This window comes from Sycon ciliatum, chromosome 6 (assembly GCF_964019385.1).
Source record: "Sycon ciliatum chromosome 6, ocSycCili1.1, whole genome shotgun sequence".
In the NCBI taxonomy this organism is placed as follows: domain Eukaryota; kingdom Metazoa; phylum Porifera; class Calcarea; order Leucosolenida; family Sycettidae; genus Sycon; species Sycon ciliatum.
The window spans coordinates 34,435,446-34,451,670 of NC_088648.1; the positions used below are offsets into that span (position 1 = coordinate 34,435,446).

Genomic DNA, 16,225 nt, shown 5'->3' on the forward strand with positions numbered 1-16,225 from the left:
GCCCAATTACAAGTCATTGAGGCGAATGGAAACAGAAATAATATTGTAGAAAATAGCCTGATATGTTACCAGCGTTAGGACAAAGCAAACAGCGCTCGGTGAATGAATAAAGTTCGAACAAACCTCAGTGGTAAACAGTAGGCAGCACACGACTGATACTGTTGAGTACCGAGAATACATTGTACAAAGTACGCAAACTAAGTGTTAAATGCCTTAAAAGCTCACAATGCTACACAAATACATGTTATAGACAAACACACAAACAAGTAATGTAATGTAGACACACGCATGCACGTACTTGTAATAGTCAAACACATGCAAACACTCGGTCAGCCACTCACTGACTCCAATCATCCACCGCCTTGTTGCTGCTTGTATACTTTGGCATACCTTCTCGTCCATTGCCTTGCTGTTCGGGCAAAACTATCAGGTTGGGTCTTGTGCCGGTTTCCGACTATTCCTGTTGGGTGCCGGTGGCAACGATAGGGATTATTTAATATCATTTGTAGCGTTTCAAATAAGCGAACAATGGTTCTATTCCAGGGGTACCATATATCAGCACCAGGCATCGTGGACAGACACCGCTCGCATATCTTGCCATTTTCGTTGACTATCAGTGGATGGTAGATCTTGGTGATGAAAGTCACTTCGGGCCACACAAACGGATCCTCGTCTTTATATTTGAGCGTAATGTGAAAGACACCACCTTCATAAACGCTACTTGGTGGGCCAACGACAGTAGCTTGCCAGTGAAGCGAGTTCTCATCAATTGCTTGGACGTAGCATCCATCTGGTGGATTCCTTTCCAACCTCTCATATTCATTTCTGACGTGTTTCTTCCCGAGCTCCTTGTCCCAGGCTCTTGCCCATACCTCTTCTTGAGTTTCTGCAATACGCCATCCTCCTTCCGCCATGTCCAACCCGACTTGAGCCTGTCTACGTATACACGAAGATGGACACCGCCTGTACAAACACCTTATTCTCCTAGGCAAGACAGTAACCACTCTGATAGTGATAGTGCGGAGCAAGAAAGAACCAGGCGCTCTCAACCCTACTGCCTTACTAGAACGTCTGAAGTGATGGCGAAGGCGTACCTTTCTTTTTCTGCCTTCAAAACAGTGCTGCTGACTACAATCCTCATCGCCGTTGGTAGAGCCCAGCCCAAGGTCTCGGGACTATTAGTTTTGTCATTAATTTTGTCAGGAGCGCTGTGTTCAACACAGTGTGTCCGCCTGCAATGTACGCGGCTAATGGCTGTCAAGTGCACTTAGATTGCGGTAACTAATACTAACAAGTCTGCAGGAAGACTTCAGCCGTTTCCCGAGAGTTTGGGGCATCATGGGTGTTATTTTCTACGGGGTTCTTCCTTATGTCTGGCGGCTAGTACAGTGGAGCTGCAATAGATGACTTGCACAAATATCCGAGCCCCGAGTGAGGCGGGGTTACTAGTCTCAGCTAGCTCAGTGCAGCCTGTGTACCCTCTAACCCAGCCTACACTGGGGGCACACTATTGTCTGCAGTGCAGCCTGTGTACCGGTATACCCAGGCTAGCACTGCGGCACACTATTGTCTGTGCAGTGCATTGTACTGTTTTTGTTAGCATGACCGAATGGTACAGGTCATGTACATGTCATGTACATGACAGTCTACTGTGCATACAATGACCATGATGGTGGTGGGCGGTGCCCAGATCAAGGTCTAGCGACCATTATTTTTGTCATTTGTCAGGAGCACTGTGTTCAACGCAGTGTCTCCGTCTACTTCCTTTGTTTAGAAAAGCTTCATGAACTTTTCTTCAACGGTGTTTTTAGCAAGAACCCGCTCAACGAACCGCGCTAAAGTAAAGGTTGTCATCGACAGGCTAGGCCACATTCATGTGGAGGTCAGTAGTATGTGTTAGTTTGGTTGATCCCGAGCAGATTCTCCAAGGAAGCAATGCATGTGGGGCCATTGCCGACAGCAACACACCAGTCAAGTATAAAACTGACGTCACTTTCTTCCTCGAAACTGACACAGTATAACGCAGCGACGCTCGCGGCTGGAACGAGGAGTCACGCGTCACCATGGTCACTCAATGCCCTGAAGTGAAGACTAGTTTTCTCTGTTCTTACAGCACGACGGCGCGCGGCCTTATACGGAGCATGAGAACATGAAGCTGATCCGCTCACAGTCACAGCAAAATGACACATTTCAGTCGTTGTGCAATCAGGCAGACATCGGATCGGAATGTTGACAACCTGGCTTTGTTCGCTTCTCTCCAGTTGGACGTCCCCTTTTGTCGGCAAGGGGAATCGCAGGGACCTCCTCGAAGCCGTTGTAGAATGCTGGAAGGAGTACCCTGCAGAGAAAATGCAAAGCGTACGGATGTGCTTGTACGACCCGTATCACTGTATATTTGAGGTCGCGGGTGGAAACGACAGAATATAGTCGACACCGAGACGCACACAGCTCTGAAGATGAAGAGGACGTAGCCAAAGTCCCCTGTCGGATCATCACTGCAGCTGACAAGAAGCTAAAGAAAGCACCGACTGCTGGCGATGCGGAGTCAGCGTATCATCAAGTGACAATGACACGAGCTAAGAAGTCTCTGAATAAACTCAATCTCATTCGTCTAAGTCGCATTTTGTCTTTGTATTAAGCTCAGTGTCAGCAAGTATATGTACATGTAGTACAATTTGTACCCAAAATAACTTCAGGACAGTCTGTTCATGGTTTTCATTTGTATTGGACTCGTTCTCGGTAATTCTAATTAGGGGTGAAAGTTGGCATTGAGATCCCGAAATTCGAGTACTCTGATTTTCTCCGATCAATTATTCGAGTATTCGAGTATTCTTCATCTCCTAAAAATTGCACACCGAGGGCCTTAAAATCACATGATAGAACCCTGATTGAACCGAGTGGCAGTCATTTTTCTCTATTACATTGGTTGCTGGGTCATTTGGGCTCTCTTTACTCATGAACAAATGTTCACCAGACAGTCTGCACATCAATATCTGCCAAATGCTGCTCTGAAACTGCAGATTTATGTGGTAAATGCATGTACCTCGGATGAACGAGTACTCTGATTTATTCCCGTAGCTATGCAGAAGACGTTACTTCAGTAACGTCTGGCGCTAGCCAGGGTCCACACAGCTTTAATTTGGTATTTGTTTGTTTGTGTCACGCCTGGCGCTATCCGTGACGGCAAAAAAGCAAAGGATGTTATAAAATTTTTAATTCTCCTATTTTTTTTCAGGCATATCCTGGGATTCGAACCCGCAATATCGCCCTACATGCATCCCCCCCCCCCATACACTTCGCATTCATACCCATTCTTCCAAGTTGCTTCACGTTATTATCTTGCGTTTGAAAGCCCTATTTGAATATTGCGGGCAGCTGTATGTGGCCAGCTAGCTGTGTTTGATGGTACGGTACGGGAGACGGTGTCGTATTACCCTCGATCGTACCTGTCCCGTACCTATCCCCTACCGTACCGTGCCATCAAAGACGGCTGGCCACAATTCATATTCAAATAGGGCTTTCATAATTATGCAAGATCACAATGTGAAACAACTTGGAAGAATGGGTATGAATGCGAAATGTATGGGGGAATGCATGTAGGGCGATAGTGCCGGTTCGAATCCCAGGATATGCCTGAAAAATAGGAGAATTGAAAAATTCATAACATCCTATGCTTTTTTGCCGTCAGATACGGATAGCGCCAGGCGTGACACAAACAAACAAACAAACACACAAACAAACAAATGTATGCGAAGTGTATCGGGGGATGCATGCAGGGCGCGCGATAGTGCAGGTTCGAATCCCAGGTTATGTCTTTAAAAAAGGATTTTTTTTAAAGAATTTATAACATCCCTATGTTTTTTTGGTCTAGGTCATCAAGGCAAAAAAAGCATAGCGTAGGGCCCTGAGTTTCCAAGCTCTCTCGTTCCGAGTAGGATTATTTCTGAAAAAACCCGAGCGAGTACTCGAGTATTCGGTATTATTGTTTCACCCCTAATTCTAATTGTGAAGCGTTGTTCTCTTGTACTTTAGTGGAACCTGTATTGAGTAACTGAGTTTTATGTTTCTTTACATTGTCGACAGATCTCCTGTGTACCGGTTTTGTGGCACACTGATTATAGCCATTCGTCGTCTTCATTCTTGTGCAATCATGCATATGTAGGTTGATTCTCTTCGACTTCATGTTATTGTGACCTATTTCATAGATGTTGGTTGCCTTGTTGCTTTTTCTCCCCTCTCCTCTCACCCAAGTCATTCTGCATAAGCGAAGCTGTGGAAGCAGCATACTGCTGCTACACTTCAACGCGGAAATGCGTATAATAATAATGATAATACGATAGCTTATAAAACGGTAAAACAATGCCACGAGAGTTATTGCAAGTCAAGCTGAACATTTCCAGAGCTTTGGTCAACCTTAAGGGGTAAGGTAGCCTGGTCGTAAACCCCCTAAAAATTGAATTTGTAAATTCATATCGAGTGCTTTATCAGTTGACAGAGCATGAACAGCTGCAAAATCTCTGAAGAGAGCATGTCTGAGAATACCAAAGTATGTGTGCAAGTGGATCTCTCCGATTTCGCTCACAATTTGCAGGTAGGTTCCCTTTGGGGTGTGGATCGATTGGGCAAAGCCCTTGAAAAAGTTTCTGAAGGGAACCTTGAAATTTGCATACCCCTCAAAAATGGCCGAAATATCACATTATTTATGGTTCTAGAAACGAGTCACGCCACAGCGTATACGAACAAGCTATGAACAGAACTCCATCAAGCCAACATTGCCTCACCTTAGAAGAGTTCCTGGAGCAGTACCGCTTAGCCACGCCAGCATCCCAGAAGACGAGGTCCATCACCCCCTGACGCCACAAATGATCGTCTTGAAAATAGCCAATTTACAAGCACTGGCAAAACAGCCAGCTACGTCCTCAATTGGCCAGAACTATACACCGGCAGATAGTAGAACACCTCTTCCAGCGCTGAGGACATGTCCCCCATCTTCCTTTTGAGGTTTTCTTGAAATAAACTTTTTTGAATTTTTCCACTCGACCATGCTGAAATATGGCCAAAGTCATACCTGCGCAGGAAAGCTCGCCCCTCCGCGACGTCTCCTCAGCAATTTCTACTCCAACACCACTCCCAAGGCCGCAGAACAAAGTGTAGTGTTGACTCTGACAAGGAAAAGCAGCGGTGATCACTTGTCACTCCAAACGACAAGCTTCTCCTTGCGCCACCAATAATTTTTTGCGCGACTGTTGATGCAAAAGTGACTGAAGGCCTGAGCGCAGTTTTTGAATTTTATTGCAAGATGCACGGTGAAATCACGTGCCTTGTGACGCAAGAATGCCAAGTCGCGTGGCCCACGGCTCACGAGATTTCAGAGTCACCTTTGTCAAGTGCGCTTGTTACTCGCCTTGAACGCCCGTCGGTCTGGAAGTGATTACACTTGTGTTGTTACCATGGTTACTGCGCTCAAGAACACGCTGACCGACGTGTTGTAGACCTACGACCCGGGACTTTCCCTGACCATGTAGGTCGAAGACCAATGAAATGATGATGAAATCACATTCTTTATGACGTAAGAAATCTCTCATGCAGTTCACGCGACAAGTGCGTGCAGCCAGTGCTGCTCGCGTGCCAACACAAAGGGACCGAGCTAGCCGCTTTTGTCGAGCATCGACATGAAAACAAGGGACTTTTACTGTTGGACTATGTTCGGGATTGCAGGAGGTAAGTGAGAAAGACGAATAACTCTCCATGCTGTACGGGGCATATTTCAACGGCTTGCTGCCATTGCAACACTCCGAGGACAGTTAGTGGGGGCTCTCAGCATTTCAAGCAGGAAATGAAGCTCATCTTACCTCTGCCATCATGGTCTGTTCCGAGTAGCGTTCCAGGCACATTCGCGATCGATGGCCGCGTATCGTGATGCAGGAAGCGTCATCCTACGTCATAGAGCACGCGATCTCACCGTGCATCTTGCAAAAAAATTCAAAAACTGCGCTCGCTAGGCCTTCAGTCACTTTTGCATCAACAGTCGCACAAAAAATTATTGGTGGCGCAAGGAGAAGCTTGTCGTTTGGAGTGACAAGTGATCACCGCTGCTTTTCCTTGTCAGAGTCAACACTACACTTTGTTCTGCGGCCTTGGGAGTAGTGTTGGAGTAGAAATTGCTGAGGAGACGTCGCGGAGTGGCGAGCTTTCCTGCGCAGGTATGACTTTGGCCGTATTTCAGCATGGTCGAGTGGAAAAATTCAAAAAAGTTTATTTCAAGAAAACCCCAAAAGGAAGATGGGGGACATGTCCTCAGCGCTGGAAGAGGTGTTCTACTATCTGCCGGTGTATAGTTCTGACCAATTGAGGACGTAGCTGGCTGTTTTGCCAGCGCTTGTAAATTGGCTATTTTCAAGACGATCATTTGTGGCGTCAGGGGATGATGGACCTCGTCTTCTGGGATGCTGGCGTGGCTAAGCGGTACTGCTCCAGGAACTCTTCTAAGGTGAGGCAATGTTGGCTTGATGGAGTTTTGTTCATAGCTTGTTCGTATACGCTGTGGTGTGCTCGTTTCTAGACCCATAAATAATGTGATATTTCGGCAATTTTTGAGGGGTATGCAAATTTCAAGGTTCCCTTCAGAAACTTTTTCAAGGGCTTTGCCCAATCGATCCACACCCCAAAGGCAACCTACCTGCAAATTTTGAGCGAAGTCGGAGAGATCCACTTGCGCACATACTTTGGTATTCTCAGACATGCTCTCTGAAAATTTTGTCTCGATCTGACCAGCCGCTCAAGTGTTATGGCCGAAACTGTGCCCTTGCGAGGAAAGATTTTTTGTTGCATGCTGTCATTTTTGGCAGCACTGTATTTGAATGTGAGCAGACCGTGTGTGAAGTCTAAAAAATCACGTTTTAGCCATGTATTGGGCTGCACGGCAGGATTTTTGCCAGCACCCTCGTGACGTTGCAGATATGTGACTTGATTATTGTAGTTGACGTTGATTTTGACTTAACTTTGGCAAGAAGTCAGGTAGGATTCAGTACTAGGCAGGAGTGGAACGTTAGCATACAATGTATGCATGATTGAACATGTATGGAGACGTCAAATGGCTATAAATATAAATATAAATATAATCATTATGCCACAAAATCGGTACGTGTAGCAGGACTTTTCCCAGCACCCCCGTTACGTTGCAGATATGTAGCTTGATTCTTGTAGTTGACGCTGATTTAGTTTGTTTGGCAAGTTTGAGTCGTGTCAAGAAGTCAGATAGGATTCAGTACTAGGCAGTAGTGAATAGTGAGTGGTAGTCTTGGCCGATTTTTGAGGGTATCATGGATTTGGTTTGCAGCGCTGTGGAAATGGCTTGCTGTGGAAGTCCCAGCATTGTATGTTGTATCAAAGGTACGACCTCGTTACACGTCCTAAACCTAAAATAATTCAAAACTTTACTTGGGTCTGTGGGAGTCTGTGACAGAACGCCCACTCCCGCCGTTGTGACAGATTCCAGGGCCACGTTGAAGGGCCTTATCCCACCAACCTTGGCTGCTTCTGTCTGGACTTTTTTTAGGTTTGGATCCCGCGCACGGACAGAATGTGCAAGAAAATGTGAAAAATTGCAAATGCATTATTTTGGCTCCTGGGTGGCTCACACACCGTGGCACTATGCCGGAACTTTGAGTTTTTCCGGCCTGGAAAGCCTGTCAGTAGGCATCGGCGGCTAATGCTCGTTTTTCACAGTATAATGCTTTTGGCAGTGCTCGATATTTCACGGCATAATGCCTGTTATAATGCTCCATTCACACTATTGCTAGAGTGATATGTACATCTTGGGCAAATATGCACATGGAAAAGAAATGTATCCACAATTGGCTCATACTGAGATAAGGAAGTGTAGTTGTATATGCATGACCACACTTGACAGATCCATCATACATGTACCTGCTGCAAGAGTGTCCGTACACTGTCTGTACAAGCCTCTTGTCATGTGAAAAGACGTGTAAAAAGTCTTGTATTGTACCAAAATAGAACTGATAATGCTTTCTTCAGCCAAAAGCATGCCACCTAATGCCGCGCACTGCTACTTCTTCAAAACACACCCATATAATGCTAGGTATAATGCTAGCATTAGCCGCCGATGCCTACCTGTCAGTGAGGCGCAAGACCTTTTAAATCATGTCCAGAGGCCCCAGCATAGTGGCAGGAGTGGGTATTGCAATTGTCAATCAAATCCATTGAGAGACACCAAAGTTATAGTTAATCGAATGCCATATGAAATTTACGACCAGGCTGCCACCTTAATTTAGGTAGGTACGTTTTAATTAAGAACACCGATGTAGAGGCAGGGAAACATATGTAGCATGGAAAAGTGTGCATAACTTGTGCCCATATTTTGCCATGAATAATCTGCCTTAATTAAAAGATAGACAGCTGTCTAAGATGCTCAGGCTGCGTATACATGTAGTGAGTGGGTGGTGCTGTCTGATGATTGTATTTAACACGAACTCCTGAGGAAAGGTAGAGAAAGACTTGGTAGTGGCGTTGCTGTATGCGCGTTGTACTTCAGAAAATTGATACGAGAATACATTAGTAGGTAAACTGGGTGTGAAATGCCTTGCAAGCACACGGCCCTACACATACATGCGATCAAGAGTAGATCAACAAGAGTGTGCAACTAGGGGATGTGTTGGCCTGGGGCGGAATTTTTTGTGAACGTGATCTTTTCGACGACGCACGCGCTGCGAGTCTTTAGGAAAGGTTTTCCTTCTGCACTTGGCAGGGCTTTACATTGCAAGGTCGGTGCCCAGCACGTGCTCTCACACTGCCCTGTGACATTACCAAAAGTTCCGCCACGGTCGGGGGTATCTGTAGATTGTGCAGAAGAGATCCGGAGTTGCACACTCTTGTTGTCTACTCTCGATGCTGTATAGACAAACACAATGTAATGCATACACACATCGTTTGTTGGTTGGTTTTTATTCTTTCAGTTAGTTGCCTCAACAGTACAAAGTACAAATATCAAGAGGGACGAACGAAAAGAGAAACTAAAACCGAGCAGAAAGGAAGGTGCAACTGAAAGGAAACAAAAACGGAGAGAAACAGAAAAGGAATGTGGACTGGGCGGATTCATGAACCGTGACTAGAGTGGGGCAATACATGAACAGAAGGGGCAAGTCCGTCCATATTCATGTTTAAAACACTCCAAGCCTTATTTTATTTTATACATACATGTAAGAGATAAGACCAAGGAACTACAAGTTAACTTACGCTATACTGTCCATTAACACCACCCGTTACTAAACAATCAGCTCATGCAATAACATGGGACGACACTGACCCACGGTACTGACGTTCTGTAACAAACTGGCATACAGCTCTTGCACATAATATTATTGGACGCGCACTCCAACAGCATTCCAACTTGGAAGGTTCAAAGTTATAGAAATAACATAGGGAGGGGAAGGTGAGCGCAGTTTTATTTTATTTTGTTTTATGATGGCAATGAACAGATTCAGCTGAATCGACATGTTAAAGCATTCTAAACCTTACATGCATGCACATGCATGATGCAGACTACATGTGACCGCCTGGAACCTCTCTGTTATATGACAATGACGTACCACACATGAAGACACCCTGGTTTTGACATTACTTTTGTACCTCACAAAGTCAAGTACATCAAATATGACCCTGTGCAATGTCACGTACATGTACATGACATTTTCTGCCTGGGGTTTAGGGCCTATTTTACTTGCAAGATTAAAAGTCTATACACACGTAGATGTGAAAAAACAGAGAAACCATGAAAACTACAACACACACACACATGCCTACACAATCATACATGTGAATGCACATGCACATGTAAAAGACAAACACACAACGTAAAGTAATATACTCATGCTTGCACAAGCACATAATCACACATGTAAACACACATGCACGCACGCATGCACGCACGCACCCCAATCATCCACCGGCTTGTTGCTGCCTGTATTCTTGTGCATACCTTCTTGTCCATTCCTTTGCTGTTTGGGCAAACAAATCAGGATCAATCTGGTGCGCGTTTCCTACCTCTCCAGTTACGTGTGAGAGACACGAGTACGGGTCATTCAATAAATTTTGAATCGTTTCAAATAAGCTAACCATACTGTTATGCCAAGGGCCCGAATTATGAGCATCGACATTCCTCAACAAACACAACTCGCATATCTTGCTATGTCGCTTGACGATCGGATGGTAAATCTTGGTGATGAAAGTCACGTCGGGCAACACGAAGGGATTCTCGTCTATGCATTTCAGGGTTATGTCAAAGACACCACCTTCATACGGGCTACCTTTCGGTCCAAAGACAGTAGCTTCCCAGTAAAGGAAATCATCATCATGATTTGCTTTGATGTAGCATCCATCTGGTGGATTCCTTTCCAGCCTCTCAAACTCATTTCTGATGTTCTTCCTTCCCAATACCAAGGCTTGATCATAATTTTCGTCTTCAGTTTCTGCACTAATCCATGCTCCATCCGCCATGTCTAACCCGTCTTGACGCCGTCTACGTGTGCACGAAGATAGACACCGCCTGTACAAACACCGTATTCTCCTAGCCAGCAAAGTAACCACTCTGATAATGCTGCGAAAGAAATTGGCGAGTATCATTAGTACCTGATGGTGGTAATGACTCGGTAATGCAGTGATCCTGGCGACGCGGGGCTAATAGTCAAATAGTAATAGTAACAATGACAAAACACAAGAGAGGAAGATGTACTGGAAGTACGTGTAACAGCGAATTTTCCAGTGTTCAAATTTTATTGTACTTGTTTCCAGGTACACTGTATGTGCTGTGGAGTGTGGGATTGATTCGACCAGTAGTAGTGCTACGTGTATACATGTAGTAGATGCTGGCTGGCATGGCCGTTCCACCACGGTTACTACGTACAATGACATGATGTACTACACTACTGTACTGTCTGTAGTACTACTACTAGTAGGCAAAGACTTCAAACACGTGCACGCAGCGCTTCCAAACACACGTGGCACTTGCAATCAGCTGATGAAAAAGGGATGCAATCAGATGCTGACTGAAGGCGCAGGCTACATCATATCAGTGTACGTGTTCAACGGATATGGCGGCGTGGTGTGACTGACTGTGTGCGACGGGCTGGCAGGACAGTGATTGCCTCAGGGGCCTCTTGCCAGAGTCTTGGCAACTGAGTCTTGGTCTGCAGCGCGCGTGTGCCAGTTCGCTTCGTTGTCCGTTCTCCGTCACGTCACTATGGGACAAGTACAGTCAGCCGCAGTATCTTTGTTTTGTGGCACATGCAATAACTAGTTACTTTTCTGGTGTTAGACTGACTGCTGTTTTTCCGTCCCCCCTTTTTTCACATGTGCTTCATGTACATGTCCCAGCCATGAGTGCTTGTCGTTATCACCTGACCTTGTTATCATTTTTGTCACTTAGTGTATGCCACGTTTCTATGCAGAATGAGCGCAATTGCGCCAATTTAGCCCTATAAGGATCAATCTATCTTTACTTATAAAGAAGAGGCACCTGTGACGTGTGTCTGTGTGTGTGTGTGTGTGTGTGTGTGTGTGTGTGTGTCACGCTCCTTATAAAGAAGAGGCACCTGTGACGTGTGTTTTTGTGTCACGCTGCCCTGAGCACGCGAAGCTTGCGAACAGTGTAGCACAGACAGTGTAGCTAGCGGCCGCAGAAGCCCTGAGCACGCGAAGCGTACGAATCTTGTAGCTAGCGGAAGCAGCCACAGGAGCACTGAGCACGCGAAGCGCGAGCGTGGGAATCGTGTAGCCACCACCACGTGCTGAGCACGCGAAGCGTGCGAACAGTGTAGGTGGTAGCAGACACGATCAGTACGAGTAGCAGTATTAGCAGCCGCGCGCAGAAGCACTGAGCACGCGAAGCGTGCGAATCATGTAGCCACCTAGCCTAGGCCATAGGCTATAGTATAGGTAGCACTAGCAGCCGCACAAGCGCTGCGGACCACGTGAACCGTTCTCTGCAAATAGAAACATCTGCAACAAAAGGATACAAAAGATCTGCACTGACTGCACCCTGCATCTGATCTGCAGTGAAGAGCGCGCGCATCGCACTTTTGTTCGTAAGTTTATGAATTTTTTGAGCCGCTTCATCCGCCACCAGGTGATATGATGGACAACCCTGACCAGCCTCCCGAAGGCGTAACAGACGTCCCTCCTTCTCCTTCCAACGATGAAGAACCTCCCTCACCAGGACTTCAGCGGTCTGGCCACCACCACGTGCTGAGCACGTGTGCTGTTCATGTACTTGCTTCACCCGCATGCCACATTCGGCCAGGCAAAGCTGGCCGGTGGTGCTGCTAATTTTTAATATTCTTTCAATCAACATCATATGCCTCCACTGATGAGCTCAGGAGAAGCGAAACAGCTGTCTGGAGGTCATTGTAAATATCAATCTATTGCCGCCGTCCATTCCATCGCACTCGTATTCGCCGTCTTCAGTCTCCATCTCCTCGCGACACCGCTTCCCTCTCCTTGATTCGTTCTGTGCTATTTCTACACCTAGCACGGCTCACAATTCGGAAACAGACTACTTCCATGGAGAACGAGCAGACTAATCTGGTTCCCCCCTCGGAAACAGGACCACGGCAAGGGAGGCCGCCGGATGGTCGCTCCTCGACAAACCATGTTGCTACAACGGTAAGAGCGGAAGGCGAACAACTTGAAAACAGAGCAGAACCGAGAAGAAGCAAGAGACTACCAGAGGTACGACTGAGACAAGTGGAGAACACAAGGCAATGAGACGCAGGAGGAAGCACAGGCACGGCACAGAACGAATCAAGGAGAGGGAAGCGGTGTCGCGAGGAGATGGAGACTGATGACGACGAATACGAGTGCGATGGGATGGACGGCGGCATTGGAATGGAGGTGGAGGATGAGAGTAGTGATGAGGAGGAGTTTGATGTTGACAAGAGGAAGTCTGCAGTGTACAAGCATTTGGTGTCCAGTCCAGAATGTCGTAAGGTGTTTGACGATTCCTGGTTTAGTGTTATTCGTTGCGCACGTTTCTTCAAGCAATTGCAGGTGTTGGAAGCTGTGTATATTCGTACTCGTGACCCTGTGCTATGTAAACAGAAAGAAAACGTTGTATCACTCACACTCTTCAAGTAATACACACGCACCATTACATTCATTCACACAGTATCACATTCATCTGCCACTACCTTTCTCACATACACTATATTCACACATTGCAAAGGTGCAAACTTCGCTTTTTGTACTTGTTAGCTGCTGTATTTCTACCTGAAACTATATTAGCTACATGTACATGTATATAAGTGTGTGTTTTAGTTATTACATTTTTATGTGACGGCGTTCCACTGATGACAGTCACAAGAAAACGTAATGGAACTTGACTTTCTTCATTTTTGCTGTTGTTATGATTGCACAATTTATCTTATTTATTGCCATTTTAAAACATTACCATTGGCTTTGCCCTTGACGTTGAAGTCTCGGGCCTTATTCTTGCGTGTACAAGTATGTTCAACAGACAGAAGTAGAACTACAGCGATCATGGATGAAGGAGATGGTGATACATGACGTCGAAAGCGCTCTCTGATCGATTTCTCAGCTCTACATGTACTTAGTATACATATAGGGGAGATTTAGCGTGTGCTTACTGGTGCTAGACCTGCACCAACCGCATCTACCTCTGAAAATAGCCTGTCCCTGCATACATTCACGCGGTTACTACTCCTGCTATCATACTCCTGATATCATAGTATTATTATCACATACATGTACATTGTAGCCTAATGTAGGGGTGAAACGAGTGCCAAAATCGAGGACTCGACTACTAGTTGAGAAAACGAGCGAGTATTCTAGCGAAAATAAGAATGATATAGAGCAAGTGGCGGGGAATTGTCTCACATTATGGCAGCAGTTTGTCATACCTAATCACACTCACATAATTATACATAATTATCGTAAATAATATAGTGCTGGCCATAATGTATGATCACCATGTGAGGATCTCCAACGGAAAGATCAACTGTCTCTAAATACAGGCTACCTGGCGGTCCAATGACAGCAGCTTGCCAGAGAAGTAAGTCATAATCCTTTGCTTGGACATACATGTACATGTAGCATCCATCCACTCGACTGTTGCGGCGTCGTTTCCTACTGGTGTATGGTTCGTCAGACACTCCATGTCCTTCTGCGTTGCTTCATCTTGATTGGCTCGTTGCGATCAAACGGTGATACCTTTGACCACCCAGACTGCAGAGGCCTCCATTCGTTATCCACTCACACTCTTGTTCCTGGCCACGACACGTCTAGCAAGGAATTGGGACACCTATAAGTTTTGATAATATGTTACACGCCTGGAACATATTCATGAATGCGTATTTTACCCACGTTTCTGAAATTATCTCCCTATGTTCGTGGACTTGCATCAACAAATAGAAAATCAGATACCCTTCCCAAACAATTATTCCCATCAGAATCAATAATCTGACAGCAGGGTGACAGTAAATTTCGGGTAGCATTGTCGCCAGTGCAAAACGACCACCGCTAACTAACTTACTTCACCGAAGTGTTTGCTAGCCTTCGCAAAAATCAAAAATGATCTCTTGTAGCAAGAGTAAAATCATGCTACATTACCAGGTTATGACTCTTGCTTGTCGTCAATCAACCAGTAGTAGTAGTACTACTACTAGTACTACTATTACTGAGTACTATGACAGTGTTAGTATTAGAGCTAGACCATACACTGAGCGAGTCCAAGTGCTCAGTAGATCTACGCGCCAGCACGCAGCAGGCGCCCGCGGTCAGTCAGTGCCGCTGACTGACATCAGGTCGTAAGATTCACGTTTGCACCCTGTTCCAGTAATTATCGCAAACACAAGCCGTCGTGCATGACAGGTTTCAATATAGTAAAGGACGTGCAGATCATGCGTGTCACCTACGACTAACACATGTACTCCTAGCTTGGCTCCGCTTCAACTATTGCTAGTATTACTATTAGTTGTACGTTCAAGTCAGCTTCATACTACGCTACTTCCCACGGATTAGGACCCGCTGGTCAAGTACCAGTAGTTCTTGAAAGGTGTTGTTTTTAGTTCTTGAAAAATCTAGCTAGTCGTCCTCGTTAGGTTTCCACGTAGCGTACTCGTACCCTGTTAGCCTGTATGCTTACTTTTTTCTCCATGCAGCTCTGGATCATAGAACCACCTCTTGTGCAGGCAACACTCAAAACAATTCATTGAAAACCGGCACGTTACTCGTTATGGCTGTCCGCCTTCTCCGTGAAACAATAAACAAGTAAAAATATACAAAATTTAATGATCTGCGAGGATGCCTCTGCTGGGATGACGACTACATGACCATAGCTCAGTGGTAAGAACATCGCTGGCTACAAGCGAGGGTCACTGGTTCGAGTCTTCATTTTCACAGTCAGTTTGTTCATCACGCGAGTACGTTACCAGTTCAACATGTATGTGCATTTTATAACAATAAATACTGAAAACCAAAATCGATGTTCTCGTTCCAATCATCAGTGGGGAAAAATATGGAACTAAGGGATGCCAACCAATGAAACTGAAGTTAAGATGCAATAAAACCACTAGAGCAGAGGAAGCACAAAAAGGCCACAAGATTACGTAATCATTTTTTGATGGTGAGGAAGGTGTCCTACCATTCCATCTTTTGAGCCATTTGGTTTATCAATAATTATTTGAGTGCCGGAGTTGTGGAAGCCGGTACGTTGGTAGGACCCTTCAACATCCGATCGCACGTATCAAACAGCATGTACCGCTGTAAATTCTGCTGGATGCATCTAAATTCAAGCGGCCGAAACGTGGTCGATCACGCAAGAACCCATCCCCTTTGTCAGTGGTACAGAATGAGCCAACACAAAATGCAGTGCCGTGTGAGAGAGCTAGGCCGCACAAGTTGCCCCTCCCATCAGCACCACCGTTGTCCTTGCCACCACAAGAACCGCCAACGGCTCTTCTGGTGGCGGGGGCTGGGGTTGGCCCACCTACACCCGCGCTGGTATCACCAACTCTCACACCGCGCGTTGCGGACTGTACCAACAGAAGGTGATTCGCGCAGTTTCATTTTGTCAGTGATTGAAGCGGATCTGGAGGGACAATGCCGGGTCATCGGACGAGCAGCTAGCAAATGGGAGACAAGTGGTCTGTACGGAAACGGAGAATGAGACGGATGAGGAGAAGATGGAAAAGGT

The 16,225-nt window shown here is 45.8% G+C and overlaps 2 protein-coding genes across 2 annotated transcripts; both read right to left on the reverse strand.

The window, feature by feature from the left end:
• Positions 1 to 213: 213 nt before the first annotated feature.
• Positions 214 to 914, reverse strand: LOC135820263 (ubiquitin-conjugating enzyme E2 D1-like). The gene is made up of 2 exons (XM_065333580.1): positions 550 to 914; positions 214 to 229 (listed from the first exon to the last, which is right to left on the reverse strand). The coding sequence occupies exons 1-2, from the start codon at positions 912 to 914 to the stop codon at positions 214 to 216; spliced, it is 381 nt and encodes a 126-aa protein (XP_065189652.1).
• A 7,660-nt stretch (positions 915 to 8,574) lies between these two features.
• Positions 8,575 to 10,515, reverse strand: LOC135820264 (ubiquitin-conjugating enzyme E2 D4-like). The gene is made up of 3 exons (XM_065333581.1): positions 10,188 to 10,515; positions 8,827 to 8,910; positions 8,575 to 8,618 (listed from the first exon to the last, which is right to left on the reverse strand). The coding sequence occupies exons 1-3, from the start codon at positions 10,513 to 10,515 to the stop codon at positions 8,575 to 8,577; spliced, it is 456 nt and encodes a 151-aa protein (XP_065189653.1).
• Positions 10,516 to 16,225: the final 5,710 nt, after the last annotated feature.